Raw genomic sequence first — 21,448 nt, 5'->3', positions numbered from 1 at the left:
GTACAGAAATGAGTCACAAATTTTCTTTAGATGTGAATCTCAGAACTGAGTGTTGAGCAGCTTTGTTGGGCCCACCAATCCTGCAGCATTGTTGAAGCTTGGCTCTACAGAAATGTTTAGTTTTTGTTTGTTTGCCAGCAGTCTTCAAGTATCTTACCTTAATCAACTTTCAAAGGAAGAAAATACTCAGTGGAAAATATTGTGATAGAACTGAAGTGATTCTGGTTGTTTTCCCAAGAGTTAGAATTGAAACATTTGTGTTTGCTCAACTGAGAGCAGAAGCAGGTATTTATTTACTGGAGCTTTATGAATTTTTTTCTGGGAAATGCTTGTCTTGAGCACACTGGGGTTTTGCATCTTCTGTTAAGCAAAGCTCTGTAGTGGACGTGCATGAAAGAGCCTGGGACTCATCACAGGACTTTCATCTGCTGCCGAATGTTCCAGAGGCCCAAGGTACAGGAATATTGTTTCTGTAAAGGTGCACCAAACATTCCACTGGGGAAAACTGGGGACAAAATTGCCATGGTCAATACAATGCTGATATTCCAACTTTTATGTATTGATTGGTATTTTAAATTTAAATTTGCTATACCTCTTTAATTGTCTCATTTCCTGGAACTCTTCTGAAAAATATTTACTAAGGGTTGTATTTCAGTGTCCATGGGTAAGCTCGATTTGAATGGCAAATAACTTCCATTCATGAATAGGGTATGTGCTAAAATAATAATTTCATACTGTAAAGGGAGAGGTGCATGCTGCCCTCTTCATCCTGGAATAGTTGGAATATTTTATGGATACTGAGGTGAGGCACTCTTCCTCCAGCATCTGCACAATTTTATGCTTTCCAGAGAGAATTCTTAGCACTCAAGGAAAGTTGTGTAGATACTGATTTTTTCAAGATGAAGTGATGAAGCTTTACCCATCAAGCTTTCTTCTTTATTCTGCCATGTAGGTAAGAGATCATCTTTCTCTTTTATTTCTCTTTTGTTTCCCTCTGGTTCAGCATGGCCAAAGCTCTCCAGGAAACACCTTCACTCGAAGCTTCTCACTCAGAGGATGTTGATGCCAAGCTGTCCTTCCTACCTGAAAGACTGAGAAAGAAGCTGCTTCCTTTTCAGGAAAAGGGCATCATATTTGCACTTCAGAGAAGTGGCAGGTAAAATTATTGTGTTCAACTTACTGTATCACATACTAAAAACAATTACTTTAGGTAAACAATTATTTTTTTACAAAGGTTATTCATTACCAGCAGTCTTAGGTGAGTTATGTTACAGAAATCTTTCACAAACTGGAAGGTAACATGGTTTAAAATGAGTTGTGGGGTTTTTTTCCACAGAAGATGAAGAAATGTTTAATAATGCATTATGCAAAAGAGAATTGTAATATCAAAGTTCTCGTGTAAAAGGAGGTTGATATCAGTAGGACCATCATTTTTGTTATGTTAATAGAGAATTCCTAAAATAAGTTAATTCACATTTGATTCTTTAGTTCTTAATGGCAGGACAGAGCTGTTAAGGGAATGACTAACAGATCCTGATGCATCTCTTTGGTTTTCTATTTTAAATTTGGTTCAATTCTGGAGTGTAATCAGGGTGTTCTGGAGCTCCCTGGGCTGCAGCAGCAGAGCAGGAGAAGCCTTGCAGAGTTCTCATTTAGCCAGTGCAGCAGCTGATGGAGTGGGCATTCAGCAATTAAGTACCTGGTAAATCAAAAAAACACAGTTTATGCAGCAGAGTCTGGAAATATTTTGCTGAGTAAGAGCCTGTTACTGAGTTACAGGGTCAAAAAGGAGAGGGGGAAATGCTATTTCTACATTTATATATTTTAGGAAATTGCAGCCTAAAGCTGTGAAACTACTGTATGCTGTTGTTCTGGAAAGGAAAGATGTTGGGGAGGTCTGGCACAAATGGAATTACTGTAGCCTCTGTGGGAAAGATGGATGAAATTAGTTCCTGATTATTTCAGCATCTTGCTTCCAGGGTTCCAGCAGAGAAGCAGAGGCTTAGGGCCTAAGGGGGTTGCTTGCTAATGCTTGTGATTATTTTCAGGGGAAAGGAAACATGCATCTTTTCCCCTAAAGGTGAAAAATTGGAAAGGAAATATTTATCAGCAGTTCTTGAAATTACATGGAACTTTTAATCAATTAAAATCTCAGAATTTTTTCACTTTGATTCTGTTCCTTTTCCCAAAACCCTTTAGCACTGCTGTCTCAGGGAATGAACAAACCATCTGTTTTATGCTGCCAGTTTCAGTGGCAGAACAGAAAGATGAGTCCAGCCCTTCACATGAAAGCCTGAGATTTGACATGCTTTATGCTGAATTGGCATTAACTGCTCTGTGACCACCAGCCATATCAGGCACTTCTTGCTGCACAGACTGAGAATGAGTGGATATCCTTTTAATAGCTAGCTAAGACTTTGGTAGAATAGACAGCAAAGCCTGTGTTAGGGTTGAATTTAATAAATCCAAAGCCCTTGGCTGCCATAGATTATGCAATTGAGGTGTATATTTGTATATTCAAGTAGTAAAATAACAGAAGCTGTTAAAATTAAAGAAACTACACATTTAATTAGTGTAGGCTAATGGGTGTATTTGAAAGTGGCATAATCTTTTGCAGGCTGTTGTATAATATAGAGGGAAGCAGCTTAAGTGTAGGGCTGAATAAATTTTTATCAGATGCTTCTTTCTTCTTTTTGTTGAAGTAGTAACAATTGCCTGTAATAAGTATTCAAAAATGTTTGAAATACCTAGTCTAATGACTCTCTGTCAAGGAGGGAATTTTCTTTTTTTATGAGGGTTATGGATTTTTTCTTTAAGTCTTTCACTAACAGGAGTTTTGCATAACCCAGCACTGATGGTTTTCATGTGGCATTCATATGAAACAATTTTCATCATGACTGCAAGAAATCTTATTGCTTGGCGCAGCAAATTCTGTGTGTAAGCTGGGTCACACTGAGGAATTGTGTGCACCAGCTTCTATCCAAAGTTAAATGTGTTAAGTCAAACTTTTCCAAGGAGTATTTTTTAAATCTGTCCCTTGCTCATGCAGATCTATTTCTCTTCCTGTCCCAAAACAGAGAACAAGAGCCTCTGGTGCTTGTAGCTGAGTTTTCTTATTAGTTTGTCAGCCCTTGCCTCACACAAATTTTGTGTACTCCATAATGATTTAAGCCTTCTTTCAGTGTTCCCAGTGGTATATTTTCTGTGGAAGTGTCTTTTCTAATTTTAAAAAAATATATAAGCCTAGGACTTGAAGTGAGCAGTATGTGCATCTCTGCTCATCTTTCTTCTTCCCCCAGGCTATGCACTCCCTTCACAGGCATCACTTAATCCATGCTTTGCTGTAGTGGTAGGAAACTGGTGTAGAGCAAGTGTTGGCTGAAGAGTTTCAATTAATATCATCTTAGATTAGACAAGCACCCAGCATGAAAAGGGACTTATTATTAGAACAAGCTCTTATTTTTCGCATGGCAGGGGCTGGGACTGAGCTATTAATTCCCTTGTCTGTTCCCAAAGCATGAAATAAATATGCTGTTGTGGTTTGTGTTTTTGATTCATTGGTAAATGAATCAAAGGCTTTTCCAGTAGGTGCTCCAAAGGCATTACCTCATCTAACAGAGACTGCCTAACACTCTTCTAGGAAATGACAGTTCTAGAGCCAAGAAGACAGTGTGTGCTTCAACATAAGCTAACATACCTTTTATTTCACAAACATGCCTTTAAGGTAAATAACTGACTGGCTGCTTATTCCTTACTAGAGATTATTCTTCAGAGATGCACTTTGGAATGGCTGCCTAGGGATGGATTCAATTTATTGTCTTTATTTGTAGCCTCAAACGTGAGTGTGCAGAAAAGCTGGGTGCACACAACTTGCATCCATGAAGAATATTTTATTTTTGTGATTTTCTTTTCAGTGAAGGTGTAAGTTACTTTTAAAAACAGCAATAATGTATATTTGTTTGGTTGTTTGTGTGTGTGTGCTTTAAGCTCTCTCTTAGATAAAAACCAACCAGCTTGTCCTTTCTGGGAATGTGACATGTTAGCAACAGGCTTAGGAAATACTGAGGGTTGTTGGGGTCAGATGCGTGTGTGCTGTTGGGAGGTGGAAGTGAGCAATTCTCTGCTCTCTGCTGCTTCTTAGTCATGTTTGGGCAGATGTGGACAAATCCCCATTTCCCAAGAGCTCAGGGTAGAGCTGAGGGGTCACCAGGTGTTAGTGAAGAGCTGGCAGTGTTGAAGAACAATCCTCTGGAAGAAGTGGTGGAAGCTTGGGTAAAATAATCAAGATACAGAGATACATGGGCAAGAGACTCAATATTGTGTTGATAAGGATTGTATTCAATCTCATTTGAGCTCACATTGTTCTTTGAATATTACTGATTTTTACTGCTGCTGTTCACTAATGTCATACTTGGAAAGTCACAATTCTTTCTACCCTGTATTCTTGTTTTATATCCTCTCCTTACAAAAGTGTGTGATGTCTGCCTAGTAACGCAATTTGTTCACCTGAATACACTGTAAAAGAGGCATGCTGTTATTTGAAATTTAGCTCTCATGCTACTGGATATCACTAAATGCTTTATCAAGTTTTGTAATAAAAACTGTCAGCATGTGATTTGCAAGCATCATTATTTAGCATTGCTTGTCTTGTAGATGGTATCTGTAAAAGATGCCTTCAGACACACAGATATATTTCTTTTAAGCGTGTTGGCAGAACAATTTGTTTACGCTGGATGCAAGAGAAGACTTGGAGATATTTACCACCCATAAACAAGCTTTTCCATTAGAATTGTATGCTGAAACTGTTTTATTGGGGTGATCTTGTTTTCTCTGAGTTTGAGAGGTAATACATTAATTTATTTATTCAGGATCATGTGATTTTTAATTTCCCATACATTCTGGCCTAATGCTGTTAGACACAGTAAAAAAAGTAAATTAACATAGATGGTAATACCAGGATATACAGAGTTCACATCTCCCATAAAGAGCTATCAGTTTTAATGCAAGGACAATTGTTTTGTTGGGCAGTCCCTATCTAGAGTAAGAAAGTTTTATCGTGTTTAATAATTTCTTGGGTAATGGCCTACAGAGAACCATTATGGCAGAGAAATCATTAGTGAATAGGGTGTAAATGTCCTCTATTATAATATTGAGTCAGTTGCCTGCACTTTAAAATAGTATTTTTTCCCATCGACTGTGCCTCTGATCTCTAGCAAGTTGCACATGAGAAATACATGGTTAATTCTGTGTTAACTGAAACAGATTTTTACTTCAAAAATTTTCAGTCTTTGTAGAAATTAATTCCCCCTCTTCCATCCTCAAAGCAGACCAAAAAAACAAAGGTTCAAATCGTAATTTCCTTGAAGTTTATGAACACAGCTGAAAGATTCTTCACTAGAAAGGCACAGCATATATAGTCTGCTGAGGGTTTAGCAATTTTAACAGAAATGGCAGCTCTTGGGCAGGAAGCAAACAGAAATGTTTGAAATTCCCAGGCACAGCCCTTTGTAGGGTAAGGAATTTCTGATATGTCCTATTTAGATTCTTATGCAAATTTATACACAAATTTTTTTAACTTTCTAGGCCGTATTATCCACTGAGTAGCATGAAAGGTGTAATTTCCATTTGAGTTGGGTGTCTAAGGGAGTTATGGTCTTAGATTTTGGAAGCTGATGGAATAAGGGAAAATATGTTCAGTCCATGCACTCCCATGCACATTTTGGTTTGTGCTAGAGCAGTAAGCCCTTTTGTCTTACACTTTTCTATAACTATTTTTCACTTTCACTCTTATTTTTGTCATCATTACTGAGTTTCCTTCTCAGTTTTATGCTTCTCTGGGTTTTATGTTGTCTATTAATCTTTCTTTCTCCTTCTGTACGGTGCAATTGTTGCTTTCTGTCTTGTATTGCCTTTTTAAGTTACCAGAGCTTTTGTTTTACTTTGCTTTTATCTTGACTATTTTTGATCCATGATTACTGATTGATTTGCTCTCTCAGTGTATTTCTATTCTTCAGTTTCTTATCTTTGATAGTAGCTATGAATAAGAGAACAGATTTATCTTTCAATTCCAATTTGAAGCACTAAGCCTAGTCGCATGTCTGTATATCTCTTACCATCTATATCTAATTTTTCTGTCCTTTGTTTGAAAGGTCATAGGTTTCTGCAAGTCAATGTTGTGATTAAATGCAAGACCAACTGCTTTTTACCATTGTCTAATTCTTTTTTTTTCAGAATCAGCTGCATGGTTTAAAAGAACACTTACAAAAATATTTTACAGGCTGTTGAATTTTTCTCAGTCACAATGACTTCAGTCAAAGCCAAATTACCTAAATTTGCCTGTTAGAAAAAAACATTATCTTCACATTTGGGGTTTTTTTTAAACATGGCTATGAATATTTCTTTTATTTTAATTTGGACTTGGTGGCTTGCAACATCAAGTGCCATCAACAAGCATCTCAATTATTTGTAGAACTTGTGATCAGAAATCAGATTGGAACAAAAATAATTGTAACTCTTTTTTTGATTTCTGTCTCTAGTCTCAGTAGTTTGTAGCTAGATAGCCTGAAAGAGCTGTTTGTAACAAGGCATAAGTTTCTTGCTAGAGTAAGAAAGAAATCATCTTTTATTCCAATATATTCAGCAACTCAGATATATAAAATTATCACAAATTTGTGATAAATGTGGGTTCTTAAACCTACATTATAAAAGGTGAGCAGTTATCTCCAGTCTTAGAGAACAAAGCACAGAATTCAGCTCTGGGGAACAAGGATGGGATGGCTATTTAGTGAATATGGAGGGGATCAAACAGAGTTAATACATTTCAGCTCTGAGAGTTGAAGAAAGATTTAATTTTTTTTTTAAGACCTTGGTTTGTAATGATTCAGAGTACATCTCACATTTGAGAAGTGCCAAGGAAGAGAGGGATGAATAAATGAAGATGCTAGCTCACAGAATGAGGTTCAGATGCAGGAAGTATGAATGAGAGCCTGAGCCAAATTCTGCAGAGCTTTCCTAGCCAGGGAAGCTTGTTTGGAAGTGATGCTGGAGGAACTGGGAAGCAATTCAAATGGAACAAAAAATGCATTGTCAGTAAGTGAATCTAGGATATAATTCAGGAGAGGAACTATGTGGGGTGAAAAAGAAAAAAAGAAGACTTAAGAACAGAAAAAACCCAATGGTAGAAATATTAGAATTTACCTCGGTTTAAATGTGGACTTGTAGCAGCAGGAATAGAGAATAAAATGCAAATTTTAGAAATGCAGGGCACAATTTGTTAGAATGGAAGAGGAGAATCAAGAGAGGTAAAGACTACAAGTGTAGGTAGTAGGTTGTCAGCAGTGCTAGAGTGGAGGGGAAAGGGGAAATGAATTGGTGTTAGCTGTGTGCAGGGAAGGTTTGCAGTGTGGGAATCCATGATCAGAAGCTGGTGTTTAACCACAGAGCCAGGAGAGGACAAATGGGAGAGAACACTTCTGAGTGTGAGACAAGTCACTTTAATGAGAGTGGATAGAAGTGAGTGTGAGTCACATTCTGACTGACTTTGTGCAAGTTGGAAAGAGAGGGAGAACATAGGCACAAGGAAAAACTGCCCCAGATCACCAGGGAATGCAGTTTATTGGGAAAGTGGTGATAAATATCTACATTTCATTGAAAGCCAGCAGACTGCATACCAAGGAAGGCTTCTGCTGCTGCTCACAGGTATTTGTCATGCCAGTTAACAGCAAGGTTAACATTTGCAGCCTCGATTATCAGTAGCTGAAATTAGTTGAAGTTATTCTGTTTTCTTACATTGAGTCAGCTGCTGAACCCATTTGTCTCAGAAGCCAGGGACTGAATAGATGAGGAGTTTTCATTATCACTGTTGGGTGTCTTGGCTGGAGGTTTTTCTCACCTAACAGTTCATTAACATATTCTAAAAACCTGTTGACGTGTCTGAGCTTAACCTTCAACTTGGCCACTTTGTTATGTGTTATTCCACACATCTTTGCCAAAGCTAAAATACCAGAACATGTAGTCTGAGAGCTTTCAAATACTAAGAAAACATTTTAGGTGGGTTTTTCAGTCACATGTAGAGGAGTGTTGGAGAAAAGCATAAGACAGCACAACCATTCTCCTCTACCTCCTTTTCAGAATCATTAACAATGCAGAGTGGCAATTTAGTTCATCTTATGTTAAATCAAAGGTTGAGGTTTTATTACTTAGGGATTTTTTAAGCACCTGGTGCAGTTCAGGAGCAAGGGTAAGATTTATCTTACATCTTCTGGAGCGCTATTTTTGATGCAACACCCTTGATTATTTCTGCAAGGGAGTCAGCTCTCTTTGTTCTAGTTTTAGGGCTGTGTGCTGTGATTACTGACACACAAATGTAATGGTTGCTTGCGCAGTTTTATATAAAAATGTTCTAAGTTCAGATTCCTTAAATAACCCTTGGTTAAGATGTTAGTGCTGAAGTGTTGGCTTGTGAGTGGGAGGTAAATTATATGTTGTAGTGTTATATAAAACTGACTCACATGAGTAGGTGAGAATCCCAAGAATATCAGGACACCCACACCAGTGAAAGAAAGACTCGAGCTTCCTCTGTACAACATGTTCCAAAGCCTGCATTAACAAAAAACAGCTTTAATTTGCTTGAGTAGTAACAAAATTTTTCAGTGTTTTAAAAAATGAAGTGCTACCGCTTTGACTGTTTGCCTTGGAAAATGCATCTAAAAAGGAAGGAGTTTGTTCTGAAAAAACTACCTGCAGTTCTCAGTGGTTTTTCCTGGATAAATAGCTGCTGAAAATCAATCAAGAAGTTAAATTATCCCTACAAGCAAGCAACAGATGTATTGGATTGCTGTACCCCTTTAGTTTTCAGTCTACCATGTAAGGAAGTACAACTGTCTAGAGAGGATATTATTGCAAATATTTCTATGTTTACAAGAAACCTCTAACACCAATTGTTTGACATGGTAGGATCCTTGGTTGTACAGACCTTAATTCCAGCGTCTTGTTAATCAATATTCCTCCAAGAGCAAAGTTCAAAATAGATTCTTTCTTTTTACAAAAATACCTTATGGGAGCAGCCATAATTAATATAAGAAACTTTAGGTGTATTGTTTGCATGGTTAATAGTGCTGACATTTCAAAAGGGGTCACCCGAATGTAACCCAGAGCAGAAATAGAAATTATTTTCATTTAAATGTTTGTTCTTCCCTGAAACTGCTTTTACAAAACTGTGTTAGCATTAACCTTCTGATGCAGACTATTTTTGTGTGGCTCTATGACATATGCCACATGAGCTTAGCCTCAGTTTCCTTCTGTTTCTCCAATGAACTCATCTGCATAAAATTTTAGAGATCTGCTTGTCCTTCTGCTTTGCGAAGCTGATTCCAGTCTTCTTGACATCAACACGATCAGGAACTCTCTGTGTTTTTTGAGGATTGAAAAATCTGTTCTTTTAGAGACAGAGCTTTCAGAGGGCTCTGTCAGGAATTTTGGGTTTCTTTCTTAGCTCTTTCACCTGTTTTTTTGTTTGGGTTTTTTTTTTTTTTTTTTTTTTTTTTTTTCCTTAGTTCAGGTTTCTCTCCAAGGTTTGCTGTAGTAAGGATGTGTAAATGCACCTTTGCCTGATGCTTGATTACTTGTAAAGGTGTCAAGTACCAATTGTGATAGTGCTGAAAGTCTGGTTCTGCGGTTCTGACTCATCCAGCTTTGGGTGGTCCCTTTAACTATGGGATTCTCTCCATCCAGAGGAAAGGTGGGGTTTGTGTACAGCCTCAGGTGTTTGCATTTGTTCTCTTCAATGAACAGTAGGGTTCTCTTCAGTGAACAGCAGTAAGGTTTTGGACACCAGCACAGCAGACCTTGCTCTCTGCAGGTGTGTTCACTCACCAGGGTACATCCTCACTCAAAGCTCTTTGTGTTTGCTTGTTAAAAGAAGAATGTAGTTTTATTTTCAGGCTAATAAACCTCAAAATGCCGGGGTCGTTACAGCCTAGTGGAGGCCCAAGCTGTGGTTCCCTTCTATTTGTGAAAGATCCTACTGTGTCCAAAGGCTTCTGCTAACCCTACACTGCCGAAGGGTTATGAATAGTAGCAAGGTTGTAGCAGCATGTGCAGTGCATCCCAATGAGATTCGACAGCTCTCTGCTAGGAAAAAAATAGCAGAGTTCCGTGATGAATGGACAGAGATTCAAACACAAGCCACAGGATTCGCTCTGAAGAAGGGAAACATTTAAAGATTAAATGCAAAAGAATCCGAAAGAATTTGCCATTGAATGGTGCTTTTTGCACGGTTGGACTTTGCTGCTGAGAGTAAGTGCAACTGAGACATCTCAAATGATTTTTTTTCCGTGCTTTTCTGAAACTTTTGACCATGTGGGCTGAGCTTATAACAGGATGTGAATCTGCGTATCATAGCTCTGATTTATATTCTTGGAGAGAGCTATTATTAAGGTGTCATATGAACAGATGGGATATGAATGATGAAGCTCAGATTGGGTAACTACCAGTTGAGAGGAAATGACTAATTGAACTTCAGAGAACAAGAAGTCTGTCTTCTTGCAGTCAAAATATGTGAAACAAAAATACATATTTGTCCCTTCCATGTAGCTGAAGATCTGTTTCTTTGGCTTTTAACAGCATGGAACCTTTATGTCCATGCTGGCAGCTTGTCTGACTGCAATAATATAGAACATACTGAAGCTTGTTTTAAATAGAGGCTACATATTTTTAAGATTATGTAAAGTATTGCTTTTTAGCAGCTTAGTGCAACTAACTATTAGGTATCTTGGAAGTTCTGTTTGATATGGGCTATAAAGACTGGGAAGTTCTTTACACTTCAAATCTAATAGTTGTATTTATAAACTGGAGACATTTCATGGTTTTCCTCTCCTCTATAAACTGTTTTTCATTGCCCTAGAATCCAATGAAAAAATTCTTGACTTCTTTTTACCTACATTAGGCAGACATCTTTAGGATTCTTATTTTAAAACTGTGAAAGATACACAGATGAATGCTTTAAAATGCATCAGGTCATAAAATAAATTCAGTATCCTCCATTTCCACTTACATTAGTTGTATTAACTTCTACCTGTATCATAAAGTCAATCTTGTATGCCATGTCAAAATTTTATCAAGTGTGAGTGTCAATGATGTTAATTAATTGGCATAAATTAGCAATGTAAAAACTGTAGCACTTCAGGAATTTGAGTCTGAGCAGTGTGGATCCAGGCAGTGATTCATGTCACTAACTGTATAATCACAGGGGACTTTACACATTCAGATAACTCTAACTGGAGCTTTAAAACCAATTTAGTGCACTTGATTGATCTCAATCTGTGATGTGTCTTGTCGAATTTTAAATGCTGAAAAATGGATGGACTGCAAGTACAGGAAGAAAATCCCAACTACTTACAACAAAGCAATTTCATCATTGGGCAAGAGAAGAGAGTGAATAGTTACTAGCAAAATATCACCAGAGATATCCAGCTTTAAGCATAGAACTGTTTCTGTGGCTCTGTTTCTATTGGTGCTGTAGAAATGAGGAAGATAAAATTGTGTTGATCATTTAATATAACCTCTGTTTGCAGAGTTATTATGGGTAAAGTGATGGCAGCTACTTTGTACTTTCCTTCAATTACCAGCAACAAAATGATGAGTTTCTATAAATATTTTAAAGTCATCAACTTTGTTGCTGCTACTTAAGAAGTTTCACTTAAGGAAATATTCAGTGGAAGTTAATAGGCATGAAAACAGGAGATACTCTATAGCACCAAAGATTTTATGAGTACTGTCTGCAAATTAGTGCAAAAAGAAAAACAGAACAGTTTCTTACTCGTCAGCAGATAAAGTCATCAATGTTTAAGTGGCTACATTTCACTCTAATGAAGAAATCTGGCTTTATGGAAAACATGTTCCTGTTTAAAGTTGGTGGGTTTTTATTTGCTATTCACCTTCTAATTCTCAGAGCCATTTGTAAATCACTCTGAATTTCTTCATTTTTTTGCTTGTTATCCTGAAAGGAAGAAGGAGCATCCACATAGTTCACCTGTGCCAAAGAATAGTGCAATAGGATCTTACCTATTCTCACTTTTTCTGTTTGTCTGAACTGGCATAATTAACATTTCACTATTTATGCAATTCTGCTAAAACTTAACTTTCTGCTGAGAAGTACTGTATTTATCAACAGAAGCTGGCAAGGAATACTTTCATTCCTGTCCTCTTTACCACATTTTTTTGCTACCACATGCAACTTGGTTGTTGCTATATTTGTACTTCGCTCTGATATTCTTACAATAAATAATCTATATTGTTGAAGAAGGTCTGTGGTTTGTTCTTGAGCTGTCACTGCTCTGTAGCTGTCAGTTGTAGTCTTACTCATTTGCTGCATTTGGGTAAGGAGTACTACTGCAACAGTAGGTTATTGTGCATTCCAATTGATTTCAGGCTTCAAACTGTTTTTTAAAAACATGATTAATGTACTGAAAGCAGTTGGCCTCAAAGAATCTGCAAAAAAGAAAGACTTGTTTTGTAAACTTCAGTTCAAGCAATTAACAGTGAGTATTGAATGGAAAAAAAAAAATCAGTCTTTGAGCAAAAACTGACATTATTTTTAAATTAGAATTGTGTGTTAGTTGTCTGCAAATAAATGTCTTTGCCCAGCTGCAAATCACAGACATTAAGGCCCCACAATCATGAGTTGCCACTAAAAATAATTCTCTTCCTGTCTTTTTTTTCCCCCTTGTAAATCTGTGCACACTTGGGGGCTTTGTTTGGTTATATTTTCTTCCTTTATTTTCATTGCTCCATCTCTAACAGCTTGGGGGAGGAAGTTGCAAAGCAATTGCAAATAGTTTGTTGCTTATAAAAATTGAAGTTGTATAAGAATTAATTTTGAATTAATTTTTTACCTCAGTTGAAAGAAACTGCAGAAATTCATAGACACTGGAATTTATACTGGCAGGCAGAGTGAGCGAACAGCAGTGTGCTGTGGTTCTGAAACTCTCAAACATTTTATCTTTTTTTGGCCAGCTACATTAACTTTACAGTAGCTACCACTAAAAAAGCAGTTCTTTATTACCTGAAAAAAATTCTTCTGGATCAAAATACAGAATGCTTATATGTTGTTGTGTTAAATTTTGTTAAAGACACTAAGACCCAGGAAGATCTTTCCCATTTTTTCATGGAAGGAACACTATATTTGAGTTACACGGTGCAATGGGTACCTACAGAATCCCAGAATGGTTAAAATACCTTTAAGAAATTCATGCCAAAGATGACATTTAATGTTTACAAAATGTAAATATGCTGAACAGAATTTACTATTTATGACTGGGGAGTTGGAATTGTCATTTGTCTTTACACAGAGTGGCATTGCCAAGTGACTCCAAAATGGGCAAAAAATCAAATTCATTTTCTAATACTTTAGCTGGTACAATTGGTGGGAGAGAGGGAGTGTCTGCTTCTATTTCAAAACAAATGTGACAGCTCTGGAAAGCACAGTTTTAAAATCAATCTGACATATAAATAATCTTTAATCATGAAGCAGCAAAAACATTACTGTTTCTGAAAGACAATAGAAAATTGAAGATACACTTCTTGCCTTGGAAGTGTCTCTTATGATTACAATTAATCTATTCCTGGGCCTAAGCAGAAATTCAGTTTTGCAATTGTAAGTTCTGCAGTAACACCAGCAAACTGAATAAATATTTTTAGAGTTATTGTTATGCTTATTTTCAGTTCATACCAAATTCACTTTTTGTAGGTGATATCTGGAGGAATGAACCTTTTTTCCTTTCATTGGTTCTGTAAATCCAGAATTTAAATTTATAGTAAACAGTTTGTAAGTATTGTTTTATGTATTATCTTTACAATTAATTTCTGCTTTTTCCCTCTGTTTTTGTTTCTTACTTAGGTGTATGATTGCTGATGAGGTAAGTGATATTTCTGTTCCTCTAACACTGTTTTTTCTGGTGTTAATGCACTTTGTGCAGATGTGACTTTTTTTGTTTGAGAGGCGTGGGCAGAAAGGCTGGTAGTGAAAGAATTCTAATTCCTGTGATAGTCAGCAGATATCCTGCAAATGCCTCGGTGAGGGAAAAATTCAAACCTGACATAAGTTTGGAAGAATCCTTGAGAAAACTTAGAAGGTTACTTTTAATTGTAGGTTAAATCTCCTGTACTGTTACATTTTAAAAACACTGACTCAGTTGATTTTTAAAAATGCTTTATATTTGCATAGTGAGCTATTTTTAGTGCATTATTAGACATTCCTGGCCCAAAGAGATTTTTAACAGATATGGTTTTCAAAGATTAATTTTTTTAACATGCACTAATCAAGTAGTAATAGTAAAATTCACTGTGTCCATACATTTAAAAACATACATTATATTCTATGTTAGAGAAATCTGAGTCCAGCATTTCTTCCACAGATAAAACATTTTTGTAATAATGTTCTTGATGTGTTGTCAGTATAAAACCTTTCTGAAAATGAGAATTTCTGTAGTCTCACAATTCTAATTTGGGTTTTCTTGACACACTAGGAGGGAGAAGGAGATGGATTATTGGAACTTAAGCATCTCCTCATACTATAAAAATCTCATTACATCTGGAGATAAACTATCCTGGCATAGAATGCAAAATATCTGGGAGCTGTGGAGAATACAAAAGTATTCAGGGAAAGGGAAAAGAGAAGCTTGGGAAAAATCAAAATATCAGCAGTAGCTATTTTTTTATTAAAACAGTTCATTTCCCTTCTTGAACTAGAAAACGAGCTGTGCATAATTATGTTAGCAATAAAAAGTCCTGGAAGATACATTTATTCCTAAATAAAGATGGTATATTTCATCATGACAATAGGTGTGGCACTGGAGGAGGTATCATGCAGTGATGTGTATCCTGTGCTTTTTGGCCTCTCTCTAAATCAGAAAATGTTGGTAAAATTAAATATCAGTATTGTGAGCTTGGATGTAAAAAGAAATGATGGGGGAAAACTCAAGATCAGAGAATTACTGTACATATCCCTGGATTGTGTAGCTGTGTAAGGATTAAAGTAAGATAAAACCAGTATGTTTTGAAAGGAGATCTACAAATCTGTTTCCATTTTTTTTCTCAGTGTGGAGACAAACAAATTTTTTCCCAAAAAAATTTCAGTGTCATCTGTTTCCATGCTGGAGAAAGATGGGTTTATATCAAAACCCAAGACCATAATATTTTCTCCACTTTTTCTAGTCTCTCGCATTGTGTTACCTGATCAGCTCTGGGATCTGCATGCAGCCCTGGGTGTGCTGATGCCAAAACTCCTGCTTTTATTCCATATTCATATCAACTCAGTGCCTGGATTATCACCAGGGACTGCACAGCTTCAGTTAGGGACACAGCCATGGCAGCAAACTAAAAATGAATGTTATTTTGGGTTTTTTTGGTTTTGGTTTGTTTTTGGGGATTTTTTTTACCACTTGGCTTTGTTTTCAGATGACCTAAGAACTAGTGGTGACACAAGGGAAACTTGTGGGAAAATTTTAATGAAAACTTGGCAATTTTGAATGAAAACTGAGTATCACAGTAGCTTTCCTTTTATTTTCTTTCTAGTAATAGTAGAAAAATTCACTGTTTTCTTTTGCACTTGGGAAATCTCTTCATTACATCAGTCCATTCAGACTCAGTAGATGTAAGTTGTTTTTTTATGTCTCACTGCTGTGAGTAGTTAGATAGCAGCAAATCACTCCAATATCCCCTGGACTCCATGGAAAACCTGCAGAGAGCATTTTAAGGCCCATCTCTGCTTTGATGTTTCACAGGAGTTGGGAACTATCTCTTGCCATGTGAACAAGCAGAGAAAACAGCTGCATCCTTTGATAAAATCTTGGGGAGGGGGATGTGATATTTTTTTAAACAAAAGCCTAAAGTCTAAATCTTACAATCACCTGTTGCCATGATTATTTACCTGTGGAAGTGTTCTCACCCTGACAATATGAAGCAAATACCTTCCTGTTAAATATAAATCTGTTGAATCTTGCCCTTCTCTGTCCATCTGAATTCTCACTATCTGGGCTTTGTTATCTGTGTTAGAGGCCAAAGAAAAAACATCAGCTCTGATGAATCAGAGCAGTAGTTTCTTTTTGTTGTCCCACTGGGTCAAACCCAGAGTTCTTCCCACAGGTGTTTGTTCTTCACTTGCCTATGCAATTGAGGATAAAGTTGTTGTTATTGTAAAAAGGCATCCTATACTTTTCTTTCCTTTGCATAGTCTTTTAAAAATGTTTTTGGTAGCTTAACAAGTTAAAGAGTTTGATCTTTTTAGTCTCTCCTGTTAAGACCCTGAACTGAAAATTTTCTGAGATGAATGGAAATGCTTCTTCTGACTTTGATGAGCTAACCAGATATAACACATGTATTAATCCATTTAACTAGAAAAATCTTGTTTCATAAAAGATGATCTGTGGTAACAGAGTGACAATTAAATACATGCTGTGTAAGTACCTCTTTGACTGGGTTTCCTTTATTTGGTTCTGTTTTTGCAAATTCTTTTGGACTCTTCTGAATAGAGTATGCTTTCTGAGCAGAGTTTTCTGGTTTTAATGTTGTTCTTTTCTTTTTGCAGATGGGGCTAGGAAAAACAATTCAAGCAATTGCCATTTCATATTACTACAAAAATGAATGGCCTCTCTTAATTGTAGTGCCTTCCTCTCTGAGATACCCTTGGGTGGATGAGATGGAGAAGTGGATTCCAGAGCTCTCTCCAGATGACATTAGCATCATTCAGAACAAAACTGATATTGGGTGAGTACAATTTGTTATTCTGCTCTAGAAAGGCTTGCCCACCACCCCCTGCTCAAGCAGGGCCACCCTCTGGGCTATCAGAAACACCCTCGGGGCTATCAGATACACCCTCTGCACTATCAGCCACTCCTCCCAGTTTCCTGTTACTGTATTACAGTAGTTACTCATTTTCTTAAAAGTTGAGGGATCTGCTTTTTGCAAAGTAGCAAATGCTTGTCTGCTGAAAATTAGATTACTTCAGTGTGTCTCAAATTGAACATACACAGTTATTTCTCAACTCTGATGAATTCATTAGCTTCTGTAAAACATTTTTGGAGAACTTCTGGTGTACATTACAAAATAAGGAAGTAATTACTGTTAGAATTCCATTTAGCATGCTGAGAAAATTTGTAAGTTCGAATAAGTAATCCCTAAATAACTGAAAAGGTCATCATGACCTACGCTTTCTATCTTTAGACTTAATGAATTCATCAGAGAAGCTATGTCTTGGGTGTTATTAGAATAACTCTCCTATTACCCTGAATTGCAAGGGTGGTTTTTGACTCCTTTACTGTAAATGACTTGGTTAATTTTATGGTAATGTTTAGATGTTGTTCTAAAACTCTGGTGTGAGGGAGACTGATCTTCACGTTTTCTGGGAATGTCAGAAAATGACTGCCAAGATGTGTTGCTTGGAACCTTCCTGGTAACCACAGAAATCCAACTGAAAATGCATTGTGAAAGCTTCATCAAAGGGTAATTCCTACTGACAGTAAAAATTTTAAGTTCATCACAGGAACAAGGAAACTGAAATTAGCTTTTTTTTTAAAGGTATTTATGTAAAAGGCATTCAGTGCTTATAGTGCTGGATGCAGAAAGGGGAAATATAGATAGGGAAAATGATGGAAAAATTAGAGAGCAAATGAAATTCTGTTCTTTTAAGATTTTTTTAAAGGAGTAGACCTTAACCCTTATTACTTACTTTTATTCAAAAACAAGGGAAGATGAAAACTTGGGTTTCTGCTCATTTAACTCCCAGGAGGCTTCCTAGCTATAAGTGAGGTTGTTGTTGAACTAATTAATATTTTAACATTAAAAAGTGTTCCGTGCATTTTTAAGAAAATTCAAAAATACAGCTGCCAAACTTGGTTTAGCATTTTGTTAAATTCTACTTCCATATGTTAAGCTTTGATTTCTCCCAGTTTAATACTTTGCTTTTCTTCAAAACTTCAAGAACTAAGTTTACTGCTTGAGTGTTAACTTCTTGATTAAAACAGGTTAAAATCAACCTAGGTGTCAGTTTAGGTTTGTCGTTTGTGGCCAAATTTCAAAATGGAAGTTTCTTGAATAAATTGGTTCCACTAAAATAAGTAAGTTTATTTGTAATTTTTTTAATGTACTCTTCAGAAAGAGTTAGGGAAATCTGTGTTTTCCTGGTTGCTACGTTTATCTGTACAGAGCCAAGTGCTCAAAGCACTGCACCTTCCATATCCAGGAGCATCGCTGTGGAGCTGCATTTACTTATTCCTCTTAAATCCTCAAGGAAGCTTCAGCTTGCCTGGTTTCTTCATCTCTTGCTCCTAAAGAACAAACAGAAATGATGGCAGCAGAGCAGTGATGTCTGACAGATGGGTAGACCAGCCATGACCCTCATCCTGGTGACTTGTGTGTCTGACAGCTTTGGGTGCCTGTGTTGCTCCTGAAGGGCTACAGTGCTCCCTAGTGATTTTAAAATCAGTCCATGCCTTGGACCTGTATACATCTGGAAATTTGTTATTAAAAGTTCCTTTTCAATTAAAGACTAATTTTTCATCTTGTGCCATGTTGACTCCCTCCTTCCATTTTTTTTTTTTTTTTTTTTTTTTTTTTTTTTTTTTTTTTTTTTTTTTTTTTTTTCTTGTTCTGTTTGAGCAGAAAAGCTGGATAACAGCAGTGACAGGAATGGTTTTACCAGGTGGTGAGGTTCAGCCCAGCCTGTACTTTCACAGTGCCCAGATAACCAGGGATACTCAGGATACTCTGCTTAATCCTCCCAGGCTGCTGGTGAGGGGACTCATTGTACCTCGAGCAGCAGAAAGCTTGCACAGAGACATTGCTGCTCCAGGTGTTTGGGTGCTAATAAACATCTTGGCTTGTGTGTAACTTTTTGTCCACAAAGTGGATTTTTCCAGTGGGATGCCCCTGAAAAGGAGCACAGGGTGAAGCAATTCATCCAGATAAATGAAATTCCTTTGAAATGCAATGTGTGTCTTCTGAAAATGGTTATGAAATGTGTGTGGTTGATAAGTGTGAGATTTTTTAAACACCAAAAGCTGTTGTTGTTAGCCTGACAGCCCACATGTCAATCAATCCAAAAGGAGACATAAATGCCTTCTGAGATTAGTTTTTATAATTTCTTTGCTATATTAGTTGTCCTACAATTAAAAATTTACTAAGAAAACTTGTGGATTTTCTCTTTCAGGGGAATATCAAGGAGCAAAGTAACAATTCTGGGGTATGGGCTGTTAACATCTGATGCAGAGACTTTGGTAGACACTTTGTACAGGCAGAACTTTAAGGTGGTTGTGATTGATGAGTCACACTATATGAAATCCAGAAATGCCACCCGCAGCAAGATTTTACTGCCAATTGTGCAGAAAGCTCTCAGAGCTGTTCTCCTGACTGGAACTCCTGCTCTAGGAAGACCTGAAGAGGTATTTGATATGTTGTGTTTCATTTTGGTTTTGGTTTTGAGGATGGTATCAGTAATAAATGAACAGTTTTGTTGACTATATGCAATAACATGCAGCACTAGCTGCCTTAAGAAGGACAAGTATAAGAAACTAAACAAAGGACTTTTTGTTAGAGTTGATTTACAAACTTATTTCAAGCTTGTGCACAGGTAACTTGAGACAGTGTTTCTTGTAAGGAATTAATTTTGCATGTTTCAGCTGAAGAAATAACTGCTTGTTTCTCCTGGGTAGGGGAGTCTTTGGTAGAGAAGATCATGTATTAAATATTCTACTTCATCATCTGACAAAGGCAGTCCTAAGTTTATCACTGTCTTTTGAATATTCCTTGTGTTCACTTCAGTGGAACAAAATACAGGCTGTGCTTGTTGCACATCCAGAATGACAAATTTTCCTTTGAAGGAAGGTCAGCTTAGGAAATTAGGGAGGAGCAGAGAGGTAACAAAAACTCTCTTGAGTTTTATACTGAACCCAAGACAACTGCCTTTATTTATCAAATGTAAGGGAAAAATGGAATATAAGAACTGATTTGTATTCAAGGAACTTAAAAGAGTTATAGAAATAGTATTTTATGCTCAAAATTCCTCACTGTGTAAATAGAACTTATGCCAAGGCCCTTTATGAATTTAATTTGTTCAAAGAGGTGATAGCTGAGGAAGAGGACTTGGTATATCGTGAGTACTTACCTAAAAATTTAATATGAATATTTATGTTTGTGGGTGTGGATAATTACTAAAACTTCCTGTACAATGACATTGCAACCAACCCTGGATGAAGAATTGAAGTTAGAGAGTGTTACGCCTTTATATAGTGCATGGATACTGACACCAGTGTCATTGTTAAAGGTCTTCACAGGAAATTCCATACAAGCTGTCCTTGACCACAGTAATGGGATCAAAATTCCTCACCAATGGAAAATAAGTTGAGATTTATTTTTTTTTTTTTTTTAGTGATACTGATGTTCTTCAGTGGCTTACAGGGCAGACTATAAAAAGCATTAAATGTCTTTAATCAGTTTCATGTCATAAGCAGAATCTTTTATATAAAGTCTTTAAGTGTATAAAAAATGATCTCAGAAGCCAGGAAGCTTTGACAGTATATCAGCTTGTAAAGCAGGATTCTTCCTGGTTAAGGTCATCTAAACTGGTATTTACCTCCTGCTACATAGCAGTTAAAAAAAAAAAAAACTGTGAAATTTTTGGTCTGTATTGAAATTGTCTATTTTTTGAAGTAAAACTTAAGAATTGAGTAGGTTTTTCATGAATTTTAGGAGGCAGAGCACTCATGCAGTACCTGCACTGAAGCTTTGCAGAAGCCCATGTATCTGGCAAATGATAAAAACTGTATTTTTAGGAATAACTTCATCTCATCCATGTTTTCTTGTTCAGTGTGAATCTTTTCCAAGCTGTCAGTGCTGTTACAGTGGTCTGAGTGCTCTGTTCTTTGAGGGCTTCCCACAACTGTCCTCTCTGAAGACTCCTGTATCCTGTGGAATTTCTTTTGCATGCAGGCCAAGATGTGTGGGTTTTGTACAAATATTAAATGTAGACTTAGCACAAGAACCATGTATTGATTATTTCTGATTAGTCTTACATTCACAGGCAATTTTTACATTTTCGCCATTGTTATTTTATTTTTTATGCAGCTCTTCATGCAGATTGAGGCACTGTTTCCAAGAAGGTTTGGAACTTGGAGTGAATATGCTAGAAAGTACTGTGATGCTCGTGTCAGGTACTACTGCCCTTGCTTATTTACATTCTTATGGGTATCCTTGATTTTTCTTATCATGCCAAGAGAGAGAATCAGTAGGTAGTACCTCTACTGCTCTGTCACTTCATCTTGCTTTGAAACCCAGAGTCAGCTACCATTTCCTCCATCAAAGAGCATTGGGAAAAGGGTGACACTGATTAATTAATTAACACTGTTAAAGTTTGAAATGAAGTTGAAGCATTCTGTTAAGTAAAATTATTTATACA

At 36.7% G+C, this 21,448-nt stretch overlaps 1 protein-coding gene across 1 annotated transcript in view; it reads left to right on the top strand.

Annotated features, from left to right (window-relative positions):
- Positions 1-21,448, top strand: part of ZRANB3 (zinc finger RANBP2-type containing 3) — a 254,638-nt gene that overhangs the window by 217,572 nt on the left and 15,618 nt on the right. Inside the window, exons 3-7 of the mRNA XM_083865032.1 lie at positions 1,004-1,156; positions 13,898-13,916; positions 16,586-16,764; positions 19,205-19,436; positions 21,118-21,203. Of these exons, the coding sequence (XP_083721158.1) occupies positions 1,005-1,156; positions 13,898-13,916; positions 16,586-16,764; positions 19,205-19,436; positions 21,118-21,203 (668 nt within the window). The 5' untranslated portion in view covers position 1,004. The remainder of the gene's footprint in view (positions 1-1,003; positions 1,157-13,897; positions 13,917-16,585; positions 16,765-19,204; positions 19,437-21,117; positions 21,204-21,448) is intronic.

Source organism: Zosterops lateralis (assembly GCF_965231275.1).
Source record: "Zosterops lateralis genome assembly, chromosome: 7".
NCBI classification, from domain to species: Eukaryota; Metazoa; Chordata; class Aves; order Passeriformes; family Zosteropidae; genus Zosterops; species Zosterops lateralis.
The sequence above is the reverse complement of the archived record's forward strand: the minus strand, read 5'-3'. Positions and strand labels throughout refer to the sequence as shown.